A 27,439-nucleotide genomic window follows, 5' to 3' on the forward strand; every position below is an offset into this window, starting at 1 on the left:
TGCTATTTTTTCTTTTTTTTTTTTTCACAATCCAAATAATTTCTTGTCTGTGTGGAACTACAAGGCTGGATATTGGATTAAAACTTTTTTTAAAATGTTTTTATTAGTGAAATGTTTAAGAAAAAATACAAGAGCTAGCTGGAATGTTTGTAAGCATGCAGAGATTTATCAGGATCATTTCTTCTGCAGATGTTGCTAGCAATGACAATTTATCTTTATCTTCATTTTTATTTTGAGTTATCAGTACATTCAGTCACTGTATATTTCAGATTGTTAACTGCTACTTAACATTCCCTTCTTACAAGGTGTCTTTCCACCTATATTAAGTGTGATGAGGGTTTTCTAAGACTTCGATATAGAGCATTTTGAGGACTCTAATTTGCTATAGCTTGATCTGCATGTTTTGTAGATGAGCAAATCCCAAAGTATTCCCAAGTCCTTCAGTTGAATAGACCTTGCAAGGCCTGACTGAACCAAGTGCTGGAGAGAAATGCCATGTATAGATTAAGTCAATGTCTGTCAGGAATATGAAGTCCATTTGACTTTCTGCCGTCACTGAGTTTCATTATTATCACTGATGTGTAGAAGTCAAACCAAGTCCCCAAGTACATCTCACAAAGTTCCATTTGCTCTTCAGACATATGTTTGATACAGAATGTTGTCGTTGTTTTTTGTTTTTTTTTTAAGACTTTGGCACAGGATGACAGCATCATGGTAATTGATGCTGGATGTAAAACCTCCTGGGTCATTAAATTCTGATCAATGCTCTTCCCAGCAAGTGGATTACATCATCCTTTCATAAGCAGATGAAGTTCCAACTCAGAAGTAATTAGCATGTGCCCTACTTATTTTGGAAGCGTTTCCAGCTTGTTACTTCCTACATCTGATAGATACCTTGCACTCATGTTGTCTTATTTTAGCAGTTCTGATATCTGCTGTTTAACCCAGTAGCAATTCTATCTTTCTTTTGCATCACTAAGCAAGCTGGGCCCTCTCCATCCCATCTTCCTTTTCTCCATTCATTTGATCACCCAATTAGCCCTCTCTCTCTCCTGTTTGAATTCAACTGGGGAATCTCTCAAACCTGTAGTTTTGTTTTACAGCTCATTATACCCATATATGTCAAGATAAAACTCAGACACATTCCTTCGAGCTCATTAGCTTTGGGTTGGCTTGCTCTTTAAATATATAATTTGCTAGATCATGTTTCAAACCTAGACCTTCTCATTCAAATTATCTTACTGAGTTCCAGGTCTGTGATTCATAACTACCTCTCAATTTAGAGATATATAATGCAGTTATAAAATAAATCATTCATGCTCATACTTCAAAATATTTTATGGATCTGGCAATGTATAAACTCAGAGGCTATATTTGCACTGCCTGGTGGAGTGTTTTCTGATATATAGGCTAAGTGTTATAGATGACAATATCCTCACTGCTTGGGTTAAATGTGGATTCTTTCAGAGCAAAATGACAGCAACATTAATATTTCTATGCAACAGCCTAAATTGCATTCTGTAGCATGAAATCCAGTGTTGACACTGTATTGGGCTGAAATAACAAAGCGAATATTTTGGGGGAAAATTGCCTGGCATTAACTATGCTGTTTCAGAGAGGACTAGATATTCCACTTTGAAAGGTTATGAAGAATCATACATTCAGCAGGGATTCTGGAGGTTCAAGACTGGGAGAGAGCTGGAAGAGAAGTTACTTGGCAATACTGACATATCTGGATTATATCTTCTATTCTATATCCAAATAATTCAAAAAAAAAATGCCTTCTGTGGACTTGTAGTAGTCCACTGAGAGTAACACAGGTTCTTTTCAGCAAAAAAAAAGAAAAAAATAGTTTAGCCTATGATGTTAAATGATAAATGTAGAGCTTCCAAGCACATTTCTAATGCTGTTAATGATGATTTTCTTACTTCTACCTTATGTCAATGTAAAGAGTGCTTGTACTAACTTCTGAAAAAATTGTTTTTCCTCCATATTATATTGTGACAATTGTTTGCATTTTTTCCAGCTGTTTCCCCACGCTTCAGTGGTTACCTTCTTGACTGCAAACTGTGAGTAGTCAATTTGGAATATTTACATTACTTATGCCCATGTTTTTTCAGTGCGTACCTGCCATGTCACTTGCTCATTCCCTCTGTAAACTAAATAACCTAAGTAATCCTGATAATATTTCTCTTACTCTAGTTATCTTTTCACTCATAGTCATGCTGATTATCCTCCTTAGGATATTTTCTACTTCAATTTGCTTATTTGATATGAACTAAGTAAAAATGAACCCCATATGGGGAGACGTTCTGCAGTGTTATATCATCATTCTGGCTTATCTCTAGCACTGACTCATTTCTGCTTACTTTGTTAACCTTTCTACTGTGGACATATTCACCTTAAATGCCCACCATGATAGTTCATGGCTCTATGAATGATAGACAGAATGTAGTGGGTTTTTTTTCTGAATCAGGTCCTTCGTTTGAATAAAATGACATAGGGCTAATGAAGCTGGGATTATGCCATGAATATTAGAGTGGTCAATGAACTCAGCTGCCTAGCAAACAGTCAGAATAAGCTACCTATAACATTAGGGGGGAATGTTTATTCCCAAGTGCCAGTCTTTGGCTGAATTTACTGCATGGAGGGAATTGCTTAAAACCAATCCTATCCAGTAACAATCTGTGGCCAGAAGCCATAGTACAGCAGCTCTATCTGTCTTTTTAAAAATGTGATAAAAACAAGTTCATTTTCATTCATACATGTAGAAGGGAGGAGGGGGATGTGTCTGTGTGCCTTTCATACTAAATCCTATTACAAGCCTTTCATGAAACATTAATATGTAAAAGCCGACCTCCCGTCATCTAATCTAGTATAATAAGGGCTTGGATACATTATTAATTTTTGTCACACATCTGAGCCCCCCTTTTATCAACCCAAAACCCCATCCAAATCCCTTGTTGCATCATTATATTGTGAAAACAGCTCCATCATTCATGACAGAAAAATGGAAAGACCCTGAGCCATATGGCAGAGGGAACAGCAGTACCAGCCACCCAGAGATGGTTCTCCAGTCCCCTACTTGCAGTAACTGGTGCTTAAAAGACTCTGCAATGCAGTAGGGTAACAAAATCATCTCATTTTGGTTTTTTTTAGTATGGGTTTTGGGATTTTTGTGTGTGTGTGTGCAAAGTAGGCTGCTCTGCCTGGAAACAGACAAACCCAACACCAGTGTCTGGGACTGTAGCCCAGTTAAATCTGCATTATTTTGAACTGAATCATCTTATGTCTTCAGGGGTCAGAATTTGGCTCCAGTCTCACCATTCCATGGTTATGCACCAAAAAAATTACAGCATATTATATCTACCTATGGCAGAATGTAAAGATGTGTGGTTGCTTTCTATTTCAGTTTACATGTTTTGTTTTGTTGTCGTTAAGACTAAGTTAAGAAAAAAGATATTATGATTCCAGTGACACATTAATGACAGTGAAAATGTTTGGGTCTGAGATGAAATGCTCTGATGTACAGTTGTTTGAAATATCACTCAGTCTATTCATGAAAATAATCCTACTGGATTATGTGCTGGGTATGAGGTTTTAACCCTTGATAACAAGATGAATGGCACTTGGAAAACAAGAATTTGAAGAGAGAGTTTGATTTTTATGTATTTTCATTCAGATTGGAATGTGACAATGATGAGGAGTTCAACAGAATGTGACAATGATGAAGAGTTCAAAAGAGATGAAAGATAATTGAGTTGTAGAGAAATTTAGTGCAGTTCTGTAATGATGATCCTTAATGTGAATGGTGCCAGGATTTGTGGTTTAACAGATAATAGGAAATACAAGTCCTTATCATGGAATTATAAGGTAATTTGTTATATTTTTTTTTTAACAAACTGTCATTCTATAGGTCTTTTTGTAGCAGAGTTCTAATGATCAAGTATATACAAATAAGTTAAAATAGTCAGCCAGAATTGCTTTACCAAGAAGTCTGTGATTATTACAGATCTATTTTTGAAACACTATTTGGCATCTACAGTCAAAGACTGCATTTATATTCTAAATATGTAACTGCACACCTGGGAATGAATTCCTGAGCATGTATAATCTAACAATGACCCATTAACTTCAGAGAATAATTCCTGAATAACAGTAAGTATGTGTTTAACCTGTTACTTCATAAATCAGTGAGGAAATATTGCTACAACATAATAAGGCTTTTGTGAGGACAATGGTTTAATTACAGATTTTCAGTGTGCCTTTAAATTGTTTTTAAAGGTATATCAGAAGTTAAAATATAACTGGTTACTTTTAATGTTTATCCTTTTTATACCCCCATTTATCTGGCTGCTTCTTACTAATTCTTGTTATATCCTTCAATTTTTACATCTTTCTAAAACACAAGTTTATATCCAATTTTTTTTTTTTCAGTAGAGCTATTTGCATGTTTTATAATCATTTCCAACTATTGTTTTTTATATACTGACACACTGAATATATAGTTCCTGCTATTATTTCACTTAATGACACGATATTCTATTTTTTTACTACTTTTGTGATTCACCTGTAACCCATTTATGATTTTTTTTAAAAAAACTCATATTAATACTCTTATCCAAATTACTTGCAACAATCCATAGTAATTTCCATTGACCTAAATACACTGACCATTCTAAAGACAGAAAAAACACATAGGATTACATTGACTTCCTTACAAGAGGATCACATAGAATAGCTTAAAATCTCACTCAGCATCACAGCTTTCCAGAGCTTTCCCACTCCCTGATGTTACTTTGCATTTGAGCCTAATTTGTACTATTTTGAACAAAATCTTTACCAAGCTATCTTTAATATATCTTAATATATTTTTTATTAATGAGCTTATCAGCATTCCTGAAATAGCTGATGAAATGTGAATATAGAAATAGGTCTTGTTTAAGGACTGCTTAGCATTATCATAGCAGTAGATATGTCCTTGAACATTACTTGCACATTAATCTCTTCAGACTAATCACACTGGTAGAGTATGACTAGCCTAACTGCAGGCATTCACTGGGTTGTGAAAAACACAAGAAGGGGCTCCATCACACCACATTTGACTTGGGCAAATATCCTGGTAACCTGGTGTCTTCTACAATATACAGGCAGAGAAAAGCATGTTCTTGGAGAGAGAAAATCCCTAGAATTGTTTTAAAGCATTTAAACATCTTGGTCATCGTGTTCCATTTAAATCAAATACTCAAATTAAATTTGAAGACTACCAAAGCACCAATTTCTTTTTCTTTCTTTTAATAAGAGGTCTTCAGCCACTGAGAATTATTCCTTTTTTAAAATTTATTAAGAAGAGGTAAAGTCTGATTAATCCCAGCTAAAGTTATTTTAATGACCTAGGTAGAAATTAAGACTTAGTGTGTTTAGAAGAGTGAGGGTTTCATAATGTTTCTATTCACAGCAAAGTAATTGCATAATGATAGCCTCTCTGGAGAGAGCTGTTCTCATGCTCACATGCAAACCTGTAGTTTAAAAGCATTAAAATGAGACTTATGCTCTTAAATGGCATTATCTGGCACTATGAGTAACAGCTCTGCTAATTACCTAGTTTGGATACATTGTATTAGTGCATAAGAGTTGAGTTTATGTGCTTCCTTGCACTTTTTCAAGGAAAAATACCTATAAACAAAGCAAAAATATCTCAGGTTCTTCTCACAGAAACCCCACTCAAACTATTGAAAATTCACTGTGACTTTAGTGAAAAACACAGCACCGAATCCCCAATAATCTAAAAAAATACTATCACCTTTTATTCATTCTTTTGAGAGAAAACTTTGATACTACTAATCAGAATGCATTTAACCAACAAACATTTATCTTACTTTGGACTTGAATCTAAATCATTTCTGGTTTTTATTCTTGATGAAGATATTTACATAAACATCTCTACAGAAACAATTCTACTCCCATTGTAGAGCAATATGGGGAGAAGAGAATTGTTGTATAAGGCTGTACATAAATTCGTCCATGAGAAATAACATCAATTAAATACAAACTGTGCTGGATGCTTTGTGACAAAACACTTTCTCTAGTAGTTCAGAGCACATCTCAATTCTCTCTGCTATCATTGTGTAATGCTTCCTTGATGGCAAGATGCATTGCTGATTGACCTTGAGAAAAGATATTGCTGAAATAAACCCTACAAACAGAATTCCACATTGCACTTCTTTTGTTCCTTCAGCCTACCATGTTCCAGCCCTCCGCTTTAAGAAGAGTTCTTTAGCCTTGTAGCAAAAGGGAATCCTTTATTTCCACACAAGACTGAAGAGTTACAAGTTTAAAGCTTCACTAATTGCAAATGAGGGCTCACCTGAAGCCCAAGTCCACGTCTTTTGGAATGTGCTGAATGTTCCTTCTTTTTATGGAAGTAAACAAAGGTTGACAGGTTCACTGACCTGGGTTTGTTTAGTCTCTTCTTCCATGTAATTAGTGATAGAACTAGAAGGAATGGCCTCAAGTTGTGCCAGGGAAGGTTCAGGTTGGATATTAGGAAAAATTTATTCTCCAAAAGAGTGGTCAGGCACTGGAATGGGCTGCCCAGAAAGGTGTTTGAGTCACTACCTCCAGAAGTGTTCAAGAAACATTTAGATGTTTTGCTAAGGGATGTGATTTAGTGAGAAAATATTGGTGGCTGGTGGAAGTTTATCTGGATGATCTTGGAGTTCTTTTCCAACTTTGATTCCCTGATTTTAAGTGCCACTGACCACTGGCAAAGTAAGTGCTCTGAGGAAGCATTTCTCAGCTCTCTCCGGAATTTTCAAAGGTGGTTTTATTTGATCACTTTGGTTCTATAGCAGTGTAAACCTTCTATAAATGTATACCTAAAATAAAGCATTTTCCTAAATGCTGGGCTGAGAAGACTGTAACAAAATTATCAGTGATGAACACTAATTGAGGCCAAAGCTATCAACAGCAAAGTTATGAGAAACTCCATTTACTACTTCCGTAGTAAATCACTGTATGTGTGTGAATCACTATATGTGATGTGTCAGAAGTAATGGGGTCTATGCATGATAAGAGCAATGGTTCAAAGCAGAACAGAATATCTGTGCAGCAGGAGCCTTGAGTTATACAGTTAGCAAAGAATCTCAGTTAAATGCTACCCATTTACAGGCTCCATTGAAAAGAAAATATATTAGAGAGTTCAGAGCTCAGTGTTGCTAATTCTTGATTAGCGGAAGGCATTTTAAAATAAGGGTGGAATCAAAATAAAGGGTTTCAGCCCAGCTTGAAATGACTGCACTGTGTGTAGAAAGGTTTACTTGATACCACAGGAGGGTCATTTCTTCCAGTGTTATGTCTTAGTGACACTTTCACGTCCTATCAACCGAATCTCTATAATTGGTTGCTAGACTGAATCCTAATGTCAAACAAACTCAGTCCTGTGCACTTTGCTACTCCCTATTAATAAATAAAGCTCACAAAGCACATCTTAAGCCTCTTCCCAGTCTCCATCCTTGAGACTGTTGACACTTGAGAATCAATTTTTCGTTCACATTATCATCTTTTGAAACAATAATTATTTTTTTTCCACTCTCAGGAAATGAATTACTCTCCCTCTTGAAAAATCTAGATTTTTCTTCAGCTAAGGACTGTTTTTCATAGCTTGTCTTGAACCTGGTGATGCTATGGTAGAGACTTATTTTTTTATGTGGAGGATATCTGAAGTTATATTTTCTATATAAATTCAAATTTGCTCTGAGTGCAAAGGAAACTGATGATGTCACAAATTCAGTGATGCTTAAAATAATTTTTAAAAAGTCTTGTCTCTCATCCACCATAGTTTGAATGGAGCGGTTGAGGCTGAAGAATATATAAAACAACAGAACCTAACAGCTTATGATGTAATATAGCCTCTAACGGTACTTTAGGCTCCCTGACTTCTTCTGATGTGGGGTTTCTTGGAAAAGGTGTAGACATCAAGCTTTGCACCTTATTTTGAGTGTCATGTGACCCTACAGCAATCCCCTTCATTTCAAGCTGAATATACAGATGTCAAAATCTGTAGCAGGGTTTGGACTCCTTGATGTGTTGTTGTTCCAGCCACTATATCTAACAATCCAAGTCTCTGTTCTAAGCCATTTTTTATCTGCAAACTAAATCAAAGTCACAGTCACCATCTATACTTTACCGTTTGCAATTACTAGCAGCTAGTTCATTAATCTGTGGTTTATCTGGTTGTTTCCCTCGTTGTTGTTGTTTCAGAAGTTTTCACAATGCTAATAACACATCATGAATCTATGACAAATTGAGTTAAAATATGTCCAGGTTAGCAATTAGAACTGGCCTGTCTTTACTGATGTAAGTGTAAATACCCATAAAGAGGAAGAAAACTTGATTGACCAAGGTCAGGTAGAATGTGTAAACAAACTACTGAGATTTCTTGGGACTCCGTGCTTTTGTCTTGTAAATCTTTGTAGCTGCGCCACATTAAATCTGTATCGATTCTAATTACTGACATTACTAGGGCAAACAAGGACAGGCTTTTGTTTCTCTGAGTCAGATTCGTCAGTCTTAACTCAGGTAAGACTTCCATTGATCCTGAGAAGTTAGGCTCTGCAAAGATGCAAAAAAAGCTCGAAGAAGGAACCTTTTAGGCAGCTATTAATTGTTATTCGAAATAGCCTTTTAAGGTTTCTGAGCTATTAACAAAAAGATGGCACCTGTAAATTCACAGACAATGCATATCCCACTTCAATATATACGTTGCATTCTGGGTTTCTTTATCAATGGAGGATTATCTCAGTTACAAATTATCTGTAACGTAGATATCTGTCTAAAAGGCATTCACCTTGGGGAGGGTATTTTTGCCATATCTCCCCTTTTTCTCAAACAAATGCAAACCAGCTTTCTTCCCAAGCAAAGCGTCTCCATCAGCCTATGCCTACCTTTGATGTTGAACACTTCTGAGAAGAGATAAAGGTATATATTGCTGATTTTAGTATCCATTTACACTTAGTTTGTTATGGTTTTGAAGACTGGCACTAGGACCTTTGCTGTTTCGCCGACCGATGAGCCTGGGGCATTAAGAATGGATGTGAAAGCGTCATGTGTCTTGAATACTCAGCGGATCTAATTAACAGGTAGAATCGCACCCTGGGTGCTTGAAAAATGGCCAGACACCATAGAAACCAGTCCTTAAGTCCCCGCACCATCTGCACTTTCTTTTCATTGTGTAAGTCTCATGGAAACGTGTTTTTTCGACCATTCTACGTTCGTTTGCGTTAATGGAAAATTCCTGCCGATGATTTTCACAGGAAAAAAAAAAGAAAAAAAAAAACACCAAAAAGAAACATTCTTTCGGGAAAAATAATAATAATAATAATCTCTCAGGCTTTGAGGAAACAATGAATCTTTGAACTTGCCTCTGAATGCGGCTCTTTAGAACGGCGCTGCCACAACCTCCCCGAGCTAATTTGAACGAGAAAATAACGAGAAAAGAAACGCCGAGATCCCTCGCGAAACCAGCGAGCAGTTTGGGAGGGAGGGTGGAAACAGCCACTTCTCCAGGTTTCCTACTTTCCTTCTTTAGAGCTCCTACATCCCGGCCGGGCGGAGGTTTTTTCGGAGCCGCCCCGGGCGGGGAGAACGGAGCTGAGCTCCGGGCCAGGAGCCGCCCCTTTGTCCACCCCCGTGCATGAAACTGGGGAGATTTAGGTCGTCGTTACCTGTTGGCTGCCAGTCGGGACGAGATATACCCTCCGGGGATCTGGGTGATTATGTAGCCCCAGAAAAATGAACCGTGGATCATGCCAACCGTCTCAGGATCCCAGTTAAACTTCGCTTTCTTCCAGAGCCAAGGAACCCGGGAGAGAAAGGAAAAAAAGAGAAGAGGAAAGCTGTAATCGTGCTAGATTAAAGAAAGTTCCCGTAAAAAGCTTCACCATGCCGGTCGAGGGATGCATGAGGCCAGCCATGGCACCCGGGACAAGGAGCTCCTGCTGCCACCCCTTCCTACTGGATCCTCACCTCACCCACACCGGCCGTCCCCCGGATGGAAGAGCAGCAGAATCGTGCAGACCCCCCCAGCAGGGATGACCGTGGACTTGCTGTCCCGTTACTCGTCTAAGTGTCACACCGCCTCTCGCCCACTAAGCAGATTTAACACGGCAATTAACGCCTTTTCAATGCAAATTCTTTAATCCTGCTTTATCAAACATTCCTGCATAACCTCCCCGTTTACGTTTCACCCTCTTACAGTCGGTTTATTCGGTGTCTTCCTTTCCCTATGTTTATTTTACGAGATATGTGTTTTCCTACGTGATGTGCAAAAGGAAAACTTATCTGCCCTCTCATTCTTGCCCCAAACGGCTTTGCGCTGGGAACTACAATTGAAAAATAGAAATAATTGGCAGAAATTATTTATCTTTCCCCAGCGAACGTTCCGGGCCAAGGGCGGCGGGGGGCGGGCAGAGCCGAGGGGCGGCACGGGAGCATCCTTGCGGCAGAGCCCGGCTGCCTGCGCTGAGGTGCCTGGTCTGAAGCTGGAAAGTGCACCGAGAGGGCATGGGAGTTAAGAGGGAAGGATTCCCACCTCTTTAATAATTTTTCCTCCTCGGTGTATGGTGCTGTTATTGACCATGTCCACGATGGCCACTCCCAAGTTACATCGGATCCCGAAGGAAATGCAGAATCCCAGTCCACTCATGATGGCAATGATGTACCTCCGGGGCAGCCCGAAGCAGGTACAGTCACAAAGCGGGGCTTTCTTCTCGGGCATTTCCATGGGCTTCCCATCTTCCGTCAGTTCGATGGTATCCCCGGGCTTCTGCCTCTTCTCTAGAACTCTGACCGACACAAGAAGGGAAAGTCAAGCCCTGCCTCCCCGCTGCCTGAATGCGCAGCCACCTCGGGTAGCTGAAGACTTAAGTTCACAACCCCCCCGCCCCTTCGGCTTGCTTTGGATGTTTACTTCTTGTTTTCCGTTCACCTTCAGCTGTTCTTCAGCTGTGACCTGTGGGAGTCACGATTAGTCATCCCCAGCTCCCTTCCGCCCCGCGACAACCCGCTGCAGAAACCCAGGGAGGAGCTTTAGCTGAGAATTGCTCATCTATCATTAAAGACTTCTGCATAAATATGTAGGACGCATTAAGAAGACATCATCTGTAGCCACTGCAGAGGCGCCATGTTGGGCAGCCCAAGAGGTTGAGCACGGAAACTAGAATGGTGTTCTGAAGAAGGTTTTATTCTCCCTCTGCCGTACTAGAAACACCAAAGGGAACGAGCCCAGCGTGCATTTTGCTTCTGGATTAGAAACAATAGAAAGAGTACCAGAAAGGGTGGGGCGGCGGTATTGCTGCTTATTTTCGATTTGCAAAATGGCTGGCACATGCAGTGGGGAAAAAAAAGACTGTCTTTGGAAAACTGACGACCCCCGAGAAGTCTTTGCTAAAGATCGCATCTCCTCAGCTAGGGTTAGGTTTCCTTCCTAACTCCGCTCTGAGCTCCATCTCACCGTTCACACTTCCTTGGTTTTACACGGGAATCCTATCATCTCCGAGAAATCAATGTGCAGGAATCTGGAGGGTGCTGGCCATTTGAAACTATGTCGAATCAACAGAAAAATACCGAATAATGCCCCTCCCTCCGCCCCTTAAAAAAAAAAAAAAAAAAAAAAAAAATTCCTCCTACCCCCAAAAACAAAAAAATCCCAATCCTGCAATCAGTGAAAGCTTACTTAGCAGTTTCTACCTCCTCTTTGGTGGAAATCTTTAAAAATACCGAGTGGATATGGATAACAAAAGATATCAGATGTATCAAGCTGATACTCCATGCTGAATCTCTGAATCTTCTCTAGCAGCAAGTGAGATATTGAAAAGATAGAAATACTAATTGCTTTCATTCTAGCTCCGTTCTTATTGAGGAGCGAGTGCTCCATTTCCCGACATTGGGCTCTCTCCTGCCACTGCCCTAACCTCCGCCTTAGGAGTGTCTTCTCACCTCAGACATTCTCTTCGGAGAAGCTGCTCTTTGAGGTTAACTCATCCGGCTAATAGGGCGCTAACAATTAGCAGAATTAGGCTCAGATTGTTGCCTGTGCTTTGAAGCAAACGGGGAGACTTTATCCCATGGTTACTCGGTTGAAATCCTAACGATTTTTGTTTGCCGGGAGTATTATTTCCGTGCTTTAATACTGTGTCGTTTCTTATTGTCTTAAATTGCAAATACAAGAAAATACCCTGTTTTTATGTTAAAAATTCGTTTGTGCGAATAAAAAGATGCACGAATATGTTCCCATTAAACGGGAATATCTTCCGGAAGACGTTAACATGTAAGGGACATGAAAAGTATTTGAATTCCTGGAGTCGGAAATGAAATAGGTCAATCCTATGCTTTGGAGAAAAAAACAAAACAGAATAAAAGTAAAAGGTAACTGGATCATTTATTAATTAATGGGAGAGTTCAAACGGAGTTTTACTGGAAAATACAAATGCTTTCTCCATTACTCACTGTACGATAATACAAAAAGCAGTAGAGACGGTTGTTTCATTTATGTTTTGTGGAATCCCTTAGGGGAAAAAATAGGAAGTTTATTTCCTCAACGACATTTTAAAGCAGCTATTCCGGATTATCAATTATTCCTTTTTATTTTTCCTCACAATTTAAGATGATATAATGATAAAATGCATGGTATTTACTACGTTGCTGTTGGCTTTGGTTTTGCTTCTTTGCTTTTTAAAGCTGTACTCTTTCCACTAAAATGAAAATTTCACTTTTGTCTTATCACTTCAGTAATAGTTCCCTTAAAATGGCAGCAGAAGTTGTGATTCATGCTGTGGAAGAACCTTGTGCTTGTGCCCAATACTGCCGCATAGGCATGGAAAAAAAAGACTTTTACATGACCTACAGTAGACAGATAAATCCGCAGTTAGCTTTAATCTGTAATTCGAAACAACGTTGGGATAAGTGCTGGCTGACGAGAAGATCCAAAATACATTGGAATTTCACAGGCTATTCTCAAACGTCCTAGAGGTCACTGAAGTCACTAGCTTGGATGGGGCACGATGTGTCAACTTTAGTACATACCCTTTTAAATATGCGTGGATTTGTGTCTGTTTTCTATCTATACAGAACTTGAAGATGGTGGAAATTTGCACACCCAGAAACATGCAGGCATGCCTATGAGTTTAGCAGTTACAGTCGTATATCACTTATAAGACAAGTGGATGCTTCTCAGTGCAGACGGATAAATAATTAAACACATCCCTCCATACGTTTCAGCCTCAGAATTAAAAAAAAAAAAAAAAAAATCATTTGAACATCAATTATTTATACATATCTTTGTTTATCTTCCTCTGACGACGAATTACACAAGGGCTAGGACTAATCAAATCTCGGAAAGATTATTATTATTATTATTTAATTATTGGTGAAAGAAGAGATGAAGGTCTCGTGAGCGCGTTTCAAAATTAATAAAAAGCAAAGACAAGGGGAGCAGCTCTCTGCTGATTATGGTTTCTAGGTGGGATCCTGTTTTTATGTGAGAAAGATGGGGTAATCTTTGGCTACATATTTACTGGCAGCATCCACGAATCAGATAGAGAAGTTACGAGGGTGCCATATTGAGAAGCTTTAGCAATAGTTTCCAGTATCCAGATTACACCGGCGGTATATAAACAGCTCCCAGCCCCTCCACCACTAAGCTCCCCAGAGCACACCTATTCCACCTCGACCAGCAGCTCACGGTTAACAAAAGCTATCAATTGTTTCTAAGAACTAGAGTTCTCTAATATATTTTAGTCTTACCTGTAGAGTTGACCAAGAGATTTTCCGGCAAAATTCTTCAATCCCTCCTTGCCAGGGGTCAAAATCCTTTGTTTTACCGACTCCATTCCTGCAGTGATGCTCGCTGGATTCTGCTCTGCTCTGGATAGGGCACTGCTACGAGCAACGATGGTTCATATTGGTTTAATCCCTTAACTTTTTCCCATCATTAAATGGCTATCAGTGCAGCTCCGAGTAAAGGGAGAGTGAGAGAAAGCGTGCGCGCGTGTTTGAGAGGGGGAGAGACGGCGTGCAGAGCCTGGGGGGGTGGGGGGGGGGGTGGAGAGGGCGAGGGAGCGCGCCTGTGTGCGGCAGCGAGAGGGAGGCTGAGCGCTGCAGGCAGCCCCCGGCTTTCCCGGCAGCGCGGAGCTGAGAGGCACGGTCAGAAAGTCTTCTCGGCCCCGTAAGCTTCAGCGGTGGCGGGCTCGGAATGTGCCATACCCGGCTGGGAGGGGATGGAGTGCCCCCCGCGGGAGCGTTGCAGAGGAATCGTGGTTTGGTGCCGGAGGTTTCCCCGGCTGTAGAACGGAGGGGGAGGGGTGCGATTAGCCCCGGTAGGCAGAGAGAAGCGCGCCCGAAGCTCCCAGCGCCCCAGAGCTAAAGCGGTCGGAGGGCTTGGAGCGTCGGTCCCCTTCGCGCTGCTGTCGCCCGCCCACGTACGCAGGTCGCGCCCCAAGGCGGCGGCGAGCGGCACCTCAGCGCATTTCAGCACCGCGGTCAGCGCCGCGTCCCACCTTCTCCGTTCTCTTCAGCACCGCGGACAGCGCCCGGCCCTTGGCAGCCACTGGACGGGGCCTTGGTGCGTCAATGGGGGAGCGTCGCTGAGCCAGTGGTGGGGGGAAAGGACGGGGCCTTCCTGCAGTCAGCCGCACTGCTGGGGCATTTGCTGCAAATCATAGAATCACAGAATGGCCTAGGTTGAAAAGAACCACAATGATCATGTAGTTTCAACCCCCCGGCTATGTGCAGGGTCGCCAAACACTAGACCAGGCTGCCCAGGGCCACATGCAGCCTGGCCTTGAAAGCATCCAGGGGTGGGGCTACAAATAGTATAGCTCTTGCTATAAATAGCATATATATTCTAAGGGGGTATTTATCTCTCGCTGCATATGGACTTCCAGGGCTTATTTCATATCATATTAGCGATCATTTTTCTTTAAATGCTTAATAGTTTAATATCGTTTATGCCCTCTGCATTCGTGTGTTATAATAGGCCCATGTAACATTTAGACCCCTTTGGCAGTATATATAGTACAGGAATGAGCTTGGCACCTTCAGATAACAGAGTTACTTCCCTTTCCAGGATCTAGCTGCGATTTTCCAACTGTTAGCATTTCACAGTAGATTTTACATACAAAACATTTTATTTCTCTTAAGACCTGTGCTGATCTTAAAGCTCCTGTAGACTTGTTAATTACAAAAACAAACAAAAACTTGTGATCTAAATGATTTCTTCTAAAATTATTGATCTCCTTTGCTTGCTTAGCCAGTGAGAAAACATAAAATGTGGCTTCCTGTTGAAAATGTATGTTGTAGCCACAGTATCCTTAAAGCAACTTCTCTTTGGATTTATATAAACATTTGTTTCTAATGTTGCCCTCTGGTGTTGGGTTAGTGAAGTTTTACAGCAACAGAACATGTTTATAAATGAAAAGCTAATTATTTTAATGCTGTAATTCCCATAATGACTGATCTGTAGAATTCAAATATTTCTTTTAAAAGTTGTAAAAGGAACATGAGATATTACAGTAGCAAATAAAACTGCATGTAATTGAAATATTCCTAACTAGCATCACAACACAATGCTGATTTCTATGTTACAGCGTGTACTGAACATGGCTTTTGGCATATGGTTCCATATAGAATCATTATTCCCATTGCACTGCTGAAAGGATATTTCCCTGTACATGCAAGCAGTTATATAAGCAAATCTTCCCAGTGTGCTCTTACAAATGCTCAGTGGAAATGTATATACATAAAGGGATGGCAGGAGCATTTAGTAGAGAAGAAATGAGATTGAATTCCACAAAGAAAGCCTTTATAAAAAGTGATGAGTGCTTTTTTCTTTATTCTTTTTTTTTTTTCTTCAGAATTTGAGAAATCTGTAGGGCAAGGGTATTCTGTTTATTTACACACTACAAGCAAGAATTGGCTCTGGCCTTGATTTAGACAGCTCAGAAGTGACATTGTTTCTATAGCTCAATGGAGCAACATGAATTTACATCAAAATCATAGCATTTATTAAGCAAAAAATATCTGATTTTGGAAAGAGAAATAATTTCTCGTACAAGATGAGCATGGATTTAAGGGTTAGATAAGACATTCCTGAGTGTCTTCCAAGAGGAGAGTAAGTTACACATTAATTGTGTCATATATTCATAATAGCAAACTACTGTGAGATAATGAAAAACTATTGTGAATAGGCTGCTGATGTAAGCATTTAGAGTAGAAATTTTATGTCTATCACATGCTATATGCTGATACTCTTGAGCTACATCCTGACCAAACTCAGCTCTTACTGTTTCAGATTGAGAATTGATAGGAATAGTAGAAAGCTAATGTCAGTAAAGTTATAAATGATGCACAGACTTGTCAGCTTTTTAAGTATTATGTATTAATTTTTTAATCTTAGGAGAGTAAGACATTTTTAGAGAAAACAACTAATACACTAATATGTAACAGTAATGTTATCAGTATTGTTATCAATAATTATTTCTATAATGAATACTTGTCCACATTCTGTTCTCACAAAAAGCCTAATTCCAACTCAGCTGAAATAATCATGAGTTGGCATCAGTACCGGGTGAAATGAAACATGATGGAGAAAATTTTAGCATGGACATCACTGCTAAGTAAGTGTTCACGTATTGGTCAGAAGCAAAGAGAACCAGCCAAAAGCCATTCAGTGAGAAACAGTTCTGAAAAATCTCTAAGAATATTGGAGGAAGATTTCTGTAAATAATCCATTTTTATAGGTTTTTGACTGAGCTATTTTAATAAGTGAATTCACTCAGTTTTTCATATTTAGTTTACATCTTATTCTCAAAATTTTCCACAGCAAACCTCTGAATTGGGTCTAAATATAGCATAATCCATTTTGAAGACCAGGAAATCAACACAGCAATTTACATTTCTCTTGCCTAAGATTTAGCATTGTTAAAGCAAACTATACCCTCAGCTAAAATTTTTAACAGTGATAGAATGATAGAATCACCAAGGTTGGGAAAGACCTCCAAGATCATTCAGTCCGACCATTCACCTATCACCAATACTTCCCCAGTAAAACATGTCTCTTAATACAACACCTAGAAGTTTCTTGAACATCTCTGGGAATGGTGAGTCAACCACCTTCCTTCCTTCAGTCAGATGAACACTGCCTGCCAACTTGGTGTCATCTATAAACTTACTGAGGGTGAACTTTAATTCATTTTTTGACCTTACCTTTGCTGCTAGTACACTGACAAATGGATTTGCTCTTTCCCAGGTGTTGTGCACACAGAGGTTACAAATGAATATGCATTCCATGATCCATTTTTAAAAGAAATTCTAGCAGATCTAGTGGTTGGCAATTAAGTGGAGGTTGCAAATGAATGATCTTAAGGTCCCTTCCAACCTATGCCTGTCTATAATTCTGTGTGTTTCTTTAAACCATACAATCACACATATTACTTCTAATAAATTTGTCTTCCTCATGCACAAAAAGATGACAAAATACTGTTTTTAAAAACATGATATCTCCTTTGGAAAAAAAATTTTTGAGTTTAAAATCTTAGTTACGCCATTAAATGCATGCCTGTAAAACCAAGTCATTTTGGACTGAGGATAGCATAAATATGCCTTAAAAATTATGGTTTAACTCTTTTCTTCTATTTATGGTAGCTCTCTATTGAACCCAATGGAAGTTGACGTCACTTTCAGATAAATGTTATTTTTTTAGGGGGGAATATGAAACTTTAAAATCCCAAAGTAAAGCCAAAATTATGACCTTGCTTGTCAGGCTATCAGGAAGGAGGTTTTCACTACAACACTGCAAATACAGGTTTTTTTTTTTTTTTTTTTTTTTTTTTTTGTGCCCCAAAGAATATGGGCTTGAGATGAAACATACTAAAGCATGTATGCATGTGGACAGAAAATGCTCATTTACAAGGACTCTTCCCCTTCTTAGAAATAGAAACCTGGAACTTTGGGCCAAGATCACAGGGGCAAATAGAAAACCTAGCATGCTTCTGGACAGAGGACCCACACTGTTCTTATGAGGCACTTGCTATTTCCAGGCTGAATAAGAAGCACTTTTCCTGGAAATCTCTGCACTAATATAGGTGATACATACTGATGATTTGTTACACAGCCAGTGTTTGGAAACCTGCTGCTGCTTTCTGAAAAGATAACAATCATTTACAAATTAAGCAAACAAACAAAATGAACCCCATAACAATGTCTGAAAACCGTACTTTTTGGTAATAGGGAATATCATGTTTTAAACAGACGAGTCCTCGGTGTTGTTTCTCAAGGCGGTGTCTGGTTTTCAGATGATCCAGGGCGTGTTTTCCTTGTGTTCTGCAAGCGCAGTTTTCACCATCGCGTGGAGGCTGCTGCTTCTGCCCCCAAGTGGTAAAAACCACGAGCACATGATGAGTGAAATTTTTTATTTTCTAATAGCATACCGCCTTTCATGTGAAAACAAAGCACCAGCTGGTTAGAAGTTAGCTTATATGACTACTCCATGACATGAAATTTTCCAGTTGTTCTACACTGAGAATTTCCTGTTTTCCTTTTCCCAGTTCTTTTGTTATATTAGCAACAAAACAACCCTCTAAGAGAAATTCAGCCAATAGCAAATGTCTTTTAGACTGCCAAAGCAATTACACTGGTATATTAAAATCTTTATTTATTTATGATGAGTATCTGCATAGAAGTTCAACAGTACAGAATTCAACAATATAGAAGTATTTATCTTGAAAGTAGATCCGGGTGCTTATCTTTCTTCCAAATAATATAGGAACATCTGCTCCTTTCAATTCCTGTACTTCTTCATGAGTTAAATGCAAAGGACCCCTGAGGAAGTTGAGCCATCTGTCACACTACACAGACCGAAACGCACCTACCTCTGAGGGTGAAACGGAGTAACAATTCTCTCAGAACACAGACAAGCCATGCAACACTTGGTGAGTGGGATGCAAATACCCACAGTGAATCTTAGCCAAGGACTGAAGCATATTATCTTTTGTTAATATGATGGGAGTCTTCTTTTACAACATTAATCTATCACTTTATCGTGCCACGATATACATCATTGGTTGGTTTAACAGCACAGAGAGGCTTTTACACAAGAATTTGCTTCTTAGATAATCAGGTCTGTTTTTACTCCTTGGAAAACCTTGATATAAATGTATCAATTGAAGAACTTACAATGCTGCCTGTTTACTGCTAGAATTAGAAAACCAGGAACATCTTTTCTGAGGTTGCAGTAATACTCTCTTTTCTGCTGACTTGTCTCTTAAAATTATTTTAAAATGTATTAAGAGAAGTACTGAGAGGAATCGCTGTTGATCCAGATCACAGCTTTGAGCAGCAGTGCAGATATTCATTTAATAGAACAGCTATTAAAAATAAATCAAAAGTAACTTCATCACTTGTACAAGAAACTATTGGTGGTTTAAGAAAAAACAAACAAACAAAAAACAGCTCATCATATGTATTTGAAAAATAGTTGTGCTTACCGTAGCAGGGAACTGACATATGGGTTTGTGGGCAGACTCTTAGACTGCAGTGTCTGGGATTGATATTCCTGCCTGAATTTGTTACTTCATTTTTCCATGCCTCAATTTTTATTATTATTATATATATATATGCAGAACATGGAGAATAATTCTCCTTTATGTCAAATATTAGCTTATTGACAGACTTAATTAAATCATAGTACATAAAATGTTGTGTGGGAGGAATGTATGGAGAATCTGTTGCATTTAATGCAGCTTCTCTACAGAGAAATTATTGAAATTTAATATATAACATAGAAATGTTAAACTGTAATTAGTAGTCTATACATACAAAGCGTAATTTTCTGGTGATAGAAACAGCCCCTACATTTCATCTTCACCACTAAGCTCTGCCAGAATAGGTTCTGGTAATTTAAGGACACTTGTCTACTTTCTACTGCTATTTCATAGCCCTTCTGTGTAGGAAAGTACTGAAATGGTTTGTATAACTGCACCAATCACTGGTTCAGGCTGTAACTTAGCATTTCCACTACGGCTTCTTATGTCAAATCTTTGCATTTGCATCAAACCATGCAAACCTCCCAGAAGAGGTTTAGATTATACATAGGGAAAAACTTTTTCTCTCAGAGTGGTCAGGTACTGGAATGGCTGCCCAGGGTGGCGGTGGAGTCGCCGTCCCTGGCAGTGTTCAAAAGGCATCTGAATGAGGAGCTATGAGATGTGGTTTAGTGCTTTTGGTAGCAGTGGTAATGGGAGGACAGTTGGACTAGATGATCTTGTAGGTCCTTTCCAACCTTGTGATTCTATGATTCTATGATTCTATAAATCCAAGGAAGCAATGCCAGCGTATCCTCACATTACTAGTATTTTAATTGAAGATCCCATCATTTTACTTAAAATATACAATCAAGCATCACTTGACTTGCTGAGAGTGCTGAGGGCGAAGAAAGGTTCGTACAAGCTCTGGAAACAAGGACGTGCCACCTGGGAAGAATACAGGGATGCCGTCTGGACTTGCAGATGTGGGATCAGGAAAGCCAAGGTGCAGGCAGAACTGAACTTGGCGAGGGACGTGAAAAACAACAGGAAGACTTTCTACAGGTACATTGGCCAGAAGAGACAGGCCAAAGCGAGTGTACCTCCTTTGGTAAATGTAAAAGGAGAACTGGCTTCAATGGACGAAGAGAAGGTTGTGGTACTGAATGAGTTCTATGCCTCAGTCTTGAGGCCAGGATTCCAGTACTTCTCGCGTCCCTGAGCCCTGCATCCCTACACCTCTGGGTGGGGACTGGGGTGGTAAATCCCCTCCCTGCTGTGAGGACAGAGCAGGTCCAAGACCACCTCATGAGACTGAATGTGTACAAGTCTATGGGGCCGGATGGCGTGCATCCCAGGGTTTTGAATGAGCTGGCTGAGGTGGTTGCCGAACCGCTCTCCATCATATTTGAAAAGTCATGGCTGTCAGGTGTGGTCCCAGATGACTGGAGGAAGGGTCACGTCACTCCCATTTACAAGAAAGGGAGCAAGGAGGACCCCGGGAACCACAGGCTGATCAGTCTCACCTCTATGCCTGGGAAGATCATGGAACAGATCATCCTGGATGACATGCTTGATCACATGAGGAAAGGGCGTGTGATCACACACGCCCAAAACAGCCAGCACGGCTTCACCAGAGGAAGGTCATGCTTGACCAATCTGGTGGCCTTCTATGATGGAGTGACGGCATTGGTACAAGGGAAAGGCGACCGATGTCATTTATCTGGACTTGAGCAAGACATGGTCCCCCACCACATCTTTATCTCCAAACTGGAGGGATGTGGATTTGATGGGTGGGCCACTTGATGGATAAGAAACTGGTTGAAAGGCCGCAGACAGAAGGTGGTCATCAATGGCTCTATGTCCAGGTGGAGGCCGGTAACGAGCGGCGTCCCCCAGGGGTCTGTCTTGGGACCGGTGCTCTTTAACATCTTCATCAATGACATCGATGACGGAATTGAGTGCACCCTCAGCAAGTTTGCTGACGCCACCAAGCTGAGTGGTGTGGTCGACACGGTTGAAGGAAGGGATGCCATTCAGAGGGACCTCAAGAGGCTAGAAAGGTGGGCCAGGTGAACCTGATGAGGTTCAACACGGCAAAGTGCAGAGTTTTGCACTTGGGCCGGAGCAATCCCAGGCATCCATACAGACTGGAAGGAGCAGTCCTTGAGAGCAGCCCTGTGGAGAAGGACCTGGGGGTCTTTATGGATGAAAAACTTAATATGAGTCAGCAGTGTGCCCTTGCGGCTCAGAAGGCAAATGGTATCCTGGGCTCCATAAGAAGAGGGATGGCCAGCAGGGACAGGTGATTGTTCCCCTCTACTCTGCTCTTGTGAGGCCCCATCTGGAGTACTGTGTCCAAGTGTGGAGCCCCCAGTACAAGAAAGACAGGGAGCTGTTGGAGAGGGTCCAGAGGAGGGCCACAAAGATGATCAGGGGGCTGGAGCACCTCCCCTATGAGGACAGGCTGAGGGAGCTGGGCAGCTTTTCAGTACCTAAAGGGAGCCTACAAACAGGATGGGAGTCAACTCTTTGAAAGGGTTGATAACTGCAGGACATGGGGAAATGGTTTTAAGTTGAGGGAGGGGAGATTTAGGTTGGACATCAGGGGGAAGTTCTTTACAGAGAGAGTGGTGAGGTACTGGAACAGGCTGCCCAGAGAGGTTGTGGATGCCCCATCCCTGGAAGTGTTCAAGGCCAGATTGGATGGGGCCCTGGGCAGCCTGGTCTAGCATTAAATGGGGAGGTTGGTAGCCCTGCATGTGGCAGGGGGGTTGGAGATTCATGATCCTTGAGGTCCCTTCCAACCCTGGCGATTCTGTGATTCTGTGACTGTATGAATACTGGAGTGATTTGACTTTCTGAGCCACCAGTTACCTGTCTTTAGTAATGCCAGCTTCCCCCTAGCCCTTCTCCAGCAGGCCCTGTTCAGGATCTACGTGAACTCAAGCTGTCCCATGCATGTTCCCAGATGCTTTCCTGCCAGCATCCTTAGTCTTGTCATACCTTTTTGCTCTCTCACCATCTCATTTTTTTTTTTTTCCTTACAAAAGTTCTTCTGGTAGACTACTTTTCTGGAACTTAGAAGGAAGTCTTAACTCCAGAATTTCAAAGTTTCTGGAAAATTTGATTGGAAAAGATTCAAAATATTGATAAAGGGAAACAGTACAACAAATTCTGCAAGCCTTATTTTATTAGAAAGCTGGATTGAAAAAACCAGCTTTCATTACTGTGGCTTTTGTTGATCTCAGAAATCATTACTGTATGGGAACTGTTGAGTCATGGCCTGAGCCACTGATTGAGCATCTGGAGAAAGGACCTGGTCAGCCCTGGCAGCACAGCTGAAGGCAATTCAGCTGTGTGACTGGAAGGGGTGAAGCCTGGCTGCACCTCTCTTAGACTCCATTTAAGGGCTGACTGCCACTACAGAAGGATCTCTTCCTGGAGATTTCTCTGTGGTGGGGCTTTTTCCTGTGAGCCTAGAATTGTCAGATACAGCTAAGCAATCTTCTTCCCTTCCTTTATAGCACCTCTCTATTGTGTCAGTCCTTCCATCATCACGCCTTTGTTGTAATTCCTTTCCCATTGTATTGGTCTGTACAGCTGCTACAACTGTGAGTGGAAATTATCCTCAATACCTCTTTATCTTTCGAGAAAAAGATTCTTTGCTTTGTACAAACCATTAAGTTATCTCCTCTTTGATACAATAAATATTTAACAAGTTAAATACTCAATATTTTCTTTGGACAATATGGTTTTGATGGCATAAAAGTTCGTGTTCCTCTTCTTGCCACAAGATATAAAGGAAAATCTGTAACTTCAGGGGTAATATGAACACAGGGAAGGTCTTCCCATTTGCTTTGCTGAATGCGTAAGCTGTTCCTCCTTCCCAGAAAGCCTTGGGACAATGCATATTTCAAGACAACAGGAAAACCTTTGCTTTATTTTAGGACACTGTTGACTAGATCCACGTTAATTACACTGTGTTCTGTGGAGTGTGGGAAAGATTGGGGTATCACATAGCCAGCTTGTTGCCAAGGCATCAGACATCTGTGAGCTCTGAAATATCAACTCCTCAATTAAGAGCCTTTTTCTGAATGTCAGAAGGAGTATCTTCAAGCTTAGGCTCCATGTGCATTTCATTTTATAATCTGGTGTTTTGATGTAAACATTTTTTTCCCCTTGTTTTTTGTTATAAATGCATTGTCACATACCTAGTAGATTAACTACTTGATTCCCCTAGAGGAGGCTGTGATTCCAAGTATATTGTATAGTGCCATGGGATGATATGAACTTTGACAGCTGTATTAAAGTGGCACTGCTCTGGCAGGAGCAGGCTTTGTGGACACAAACTTAATTGAGTATTGTGCTTCTGGACCTTTATTTAGCATGCTAATTTTATATGTTTACACACAGGATTAAGGATATGCACATCCGCTTAGTTAAGAGCGTTGTTCTGATTCACTTCCAGGTTTGTCCTTCCCCTTCCTTCCCAGGCTCCTCTGAATGCAGTAAGCCACAAACTGAAATGCTTCAAGGAGTTCTTCTGGCTGATTCAATTCTGTCTGTGTCAAACTGAGCCTCCTGAGTATGTCTTATCTCTACCTGCCCAGTGTGGATATCTTTAGCTATGCCAGGCCTTCTACAGGGGAAGTGCATTTTAATTCTGTGTTTACTGGTCTTGCTAAACTTAAAAGTTCAAAGAGTTCAAAAGACTTAGTCTCTACCTTCAGTCCTAAGCAGGTTCAGGCTTTGCTCCTCTGTCTCTTAAATTGGCATTTGCGTTCCAGAAGCCAGAACAGGCTTTTCTGCCCTTTGGTTTTCAGCCCAACAGCCCTCATCTGAACAGCTGATATCTACGCACAAGCTTCTGTGGCCTTCTGCTGCATCATGTCTGATCATTACAACTCATGTTCTGTAGGTGAGAAACTTTCTGGTTATTCCTGTGGCAAAGGCTTTCTGGTTGCTTCCTTTTGAACCTTAAGGGCACTCTCTAACTGGAAGGCTTTAAATAGCTGCTTTTCTCACACTGGGAGAAGCGATCAGTTTCATCATTAATGCTATCTCTGTACACTGCAGTGTATGAGCCATGAATGCTGCTCTGTTTGCCAAAGACAAATATAAGAGTGTAGACAGATCTTAAGAGGCAGTGCTCCTTATTCTGTTTTAGTACTACATAAATTTCTCAATACATTAGAAAATAACAATTTAAAGGAGGAAAAGGACAACTGTCCAAGTCTCTGCTTGGGCTGCTTTCCTCCCTAACTCAGCAGGAGGCATGTCTCAGCAGAGTAACAAGAAAGGAATTCAGGATTTGGCTTTCTGCATGGAACAAACCTTAATGTACACATTGCATTTTACCAGCCGTCTATCTTTAGCTAACAAACCCTCACGCACAGTATCACATCCTCTACAGCCTGCCTGAGGAAGTGATACTAGGTCCTCAGAAGTTCTCTCACCATTTTGTTGTTCTAAAGGCCTACTGAGGGGTATGTATTTCTTACATAGTAAGCCTCCTTTATTAACAAAAAATATGCATTACGCCACAGTCGAGCAAAAACCACAACTGAAATGTGTATAAATATGAAAGAATATGAGCACAGTTCTATGCTGTTTGCCAGGTGTCCTCAGATCACACCCAAGGGGCTGCAGCTAGGCAATTAATTTTTGCAACACATAACTTGTTAAATTTAACTGTTAATTTTCTTGTTCTCTCTCACTTAATATTTTCCTCCAGTTCCAAACTGTAGGTCTTAATTCATATATAAACTCCTGTAAAATCACCAGGGCTATTTCCAGAACAAAAAAGTAAATTGTCTTACAGTCATCTGAATCATGCTGTGAGTTTTCTGCACAGTTGACTTTTTTCCCTTTATCATGCTGAACAGTAGACTTGATCTAATATGTCTGCCTTTCTGAAGGTACAATTAGAAGGGGCTAGAAAGTCAGCAGCTGAGTCCTTCTCCCACCACATTCTTCCTCACCATCTTCAACCCTGATGCCAAAAATCACGTTTAGCTCTAGATTTTAGATGAGGGTTGGTGTACTTTTGGCTTCTCTGTTGTAGATTTAGCTTCTCAAACCAGAATTCGGTGTATTGGCTGGGATAGCTGGTGATTTTTTGTTTGTGTGGAATAGTGGTGTTTTTTTTCTTGTTTAACTAATTATTTATTTAGGAGTTATGCATATATCCAGTGAAAATGGGTCTAAAGCTTCCAATTTGTCCACAGGCTTATATGTTGGTACATATTCCTTTCTTTCTTGATGTCTTATGCATTCCAAAGGGCTGAGAGCATCATAATCATTTCAGTGGTTACCTTTTGTGATTTTGCATGGACGTGCTTCATGGTGTTTTGACTTTCTATTAGGAATAATAATAATACAACAATCAAAGGTCTGAAATAACCACATTCCCAAACTGAATGGCTGGAAAGCAAATAGTCTCCAAAAATGCGTTCCGTTGGTAACATCTTCTTTGCTTCCAAATTCTCCTCCACTGGGAGGCCCCATGGCTCATGGAAACACCTTTGCCTGGAGGAATTTTATATTTAATAAAAAAAATCTCCACTGAATCCCTGAGTTCAATCCAGCTCATGTTACTGCATCACTGGTGATGGATCAATCCGCTCTGCTCTCACAGACAAATTTTCTTGACAAACTGCCAACTTCTTTCCGTTTACACAAGGATATTAATCATTCTCAGAATGGTGCGTGCTTCATCACCAGTACACATCATAAATCACTGAGAGGTAATTTTGCATCTGGTTAACATTACACCTAAGGGCTTCATGCAGCTCATGCCGTTGCAGTCTGTATGGGCATCTTTCTTTTGCTCGTGTCTTGTACTGTGTTTTCCAAAAGGCTTCATAAATTGATTGCTTGTCTTTCAAAAGATGCCCCATTCACTACAACACTTTTAATAGACCTCAAAATGATCCATGTTAATCCTTTTTCACTAAAAGGATGGATGACTAATCATGCATCCTGAAGGAAATGGGAAACTATCTCTAGAGAGGGAGAAAGAGAGCAGGATTCCCCTCATAAGCCTGGGTGGAGTACAGGAGAGGTCAGATGGTATAAAAAACAAACAAACAAACAACAACAAAAAAAGCCTCGTTTCTCTACTGAAAGTCCCTCTCAAGGAATAGGCTCTTAAATACAGTAGGAATTTCTCATGATTTCTAGCATTTTTATCAGAAATATCTACAATGATGCACATTCTGGGATTGCTTTCCCACACCACTGACAGGTTGTCAGCCTGAAAACAGACCAGAACTAGAACTTTCTTGGGGTGGTGAAAGCTGTTTCTATTTCACATACATATTCTTTTTTTTCTCCCCTGAATTCTCAATGCCTCATCTTCCCCTCTAGTCCCCATTTCCCTGTAGTAGGGTGATGAAAAGTTACAGATCCAGTGGTTCTTGTGTATGCATAAATGTTTAATATCAGCAGAAGTGGGATGGCCAGTGTATGGGACATCTGAATTAACCTCTTCCTCCAAGCTTTTTATTAATCTCTTTTTGTCAAGGATTAGAGGGACATGAATAGAAAGAGATCACCTTCAAAACTAAAATAATTGCGAACAGTTGATTACATTGCCAGACTTTTAGGCCCAATTCCAATACACTTAACACTTAGTTAAACATAACTTTTCTTGCTATTTGCCACTTCAAGAGAAATCAGGCTCAGAAATTCATAGTTTTTTGTGTATCAGGAAGGAGATCTGAGGAAAATGAGCATGTGCAGCTCAAGTTTTGGAACTGGTGACCCAGTCTGGAAGAATAAGGTGGGAAACTGAGAATGTCAAGAACCACAAAACTTCTTGTCTTGGATAATAACAAAATACAATGAAAACCTGTGTT

The 27,439-nt window shown here is 40.3% G+C and overlaps 1 protein-coding gene and 1 long non-coding RNA gene across 2 annotated transcripts in view; one reads left to right on the forward strand and one right to left on the reverse strand.

Moving 5' to 3' along the window:
* The window catches only part of SLC17A6 (solute carrier family 17 member 6), a 32,792-nt gene extending 18,051 nt beyond the window's left edge, over positions 1-14,741 (reverse strand). Inside the window, exons 1-3 of the mRNA XM_031607320.2 lie at positions 13,804-14,741; positions 10,592-10,844; positions 9,726-9,844 (exon numbers count right to left, since the gene is read on the reverse strand). Coding sequence (XP_031463180.1) covers positions 9,726-9,844; positions 10,592-10,844; positions 13,804-13,889 — 458 coding nt within the window. The 5' untranslated portion in view covers positions 13,890-14,741. The remainder of the gene's footprint in view (positions 1-9,725; positions 9,845-10,591; positions 10,845-13,803) is intronic.
* Positions 14,111-27,439, forward strand: part of LOC149917662 (uncharacterized) — a 48,874-nt gene continuing 35,545 nt past the window's right edge. Inside the window, exon 1 of the long non-coding RNA XR_016466602.1 lies at positions 14,111-14,224. This is a non-coding gene — a long non-coding RNA (uncharacterized LOC149917662). The remainder of the gene's footprint in view (positions 14,225-27,439) is intronic.

The sequence above is a fragment of the Phasianus colchicus genome, chromosome 5 (assembly GCF_987193195.1).
Source record: "Phasianus colchicus chromosome 5, bPhaCol1.hap1.1, whole genome shotgun sequence".
NCBI lineage: Eukaryota > Metazoa > Chordata > Aves > Galliformes > Phasianidae > Phasianus > Phasianus colchicus.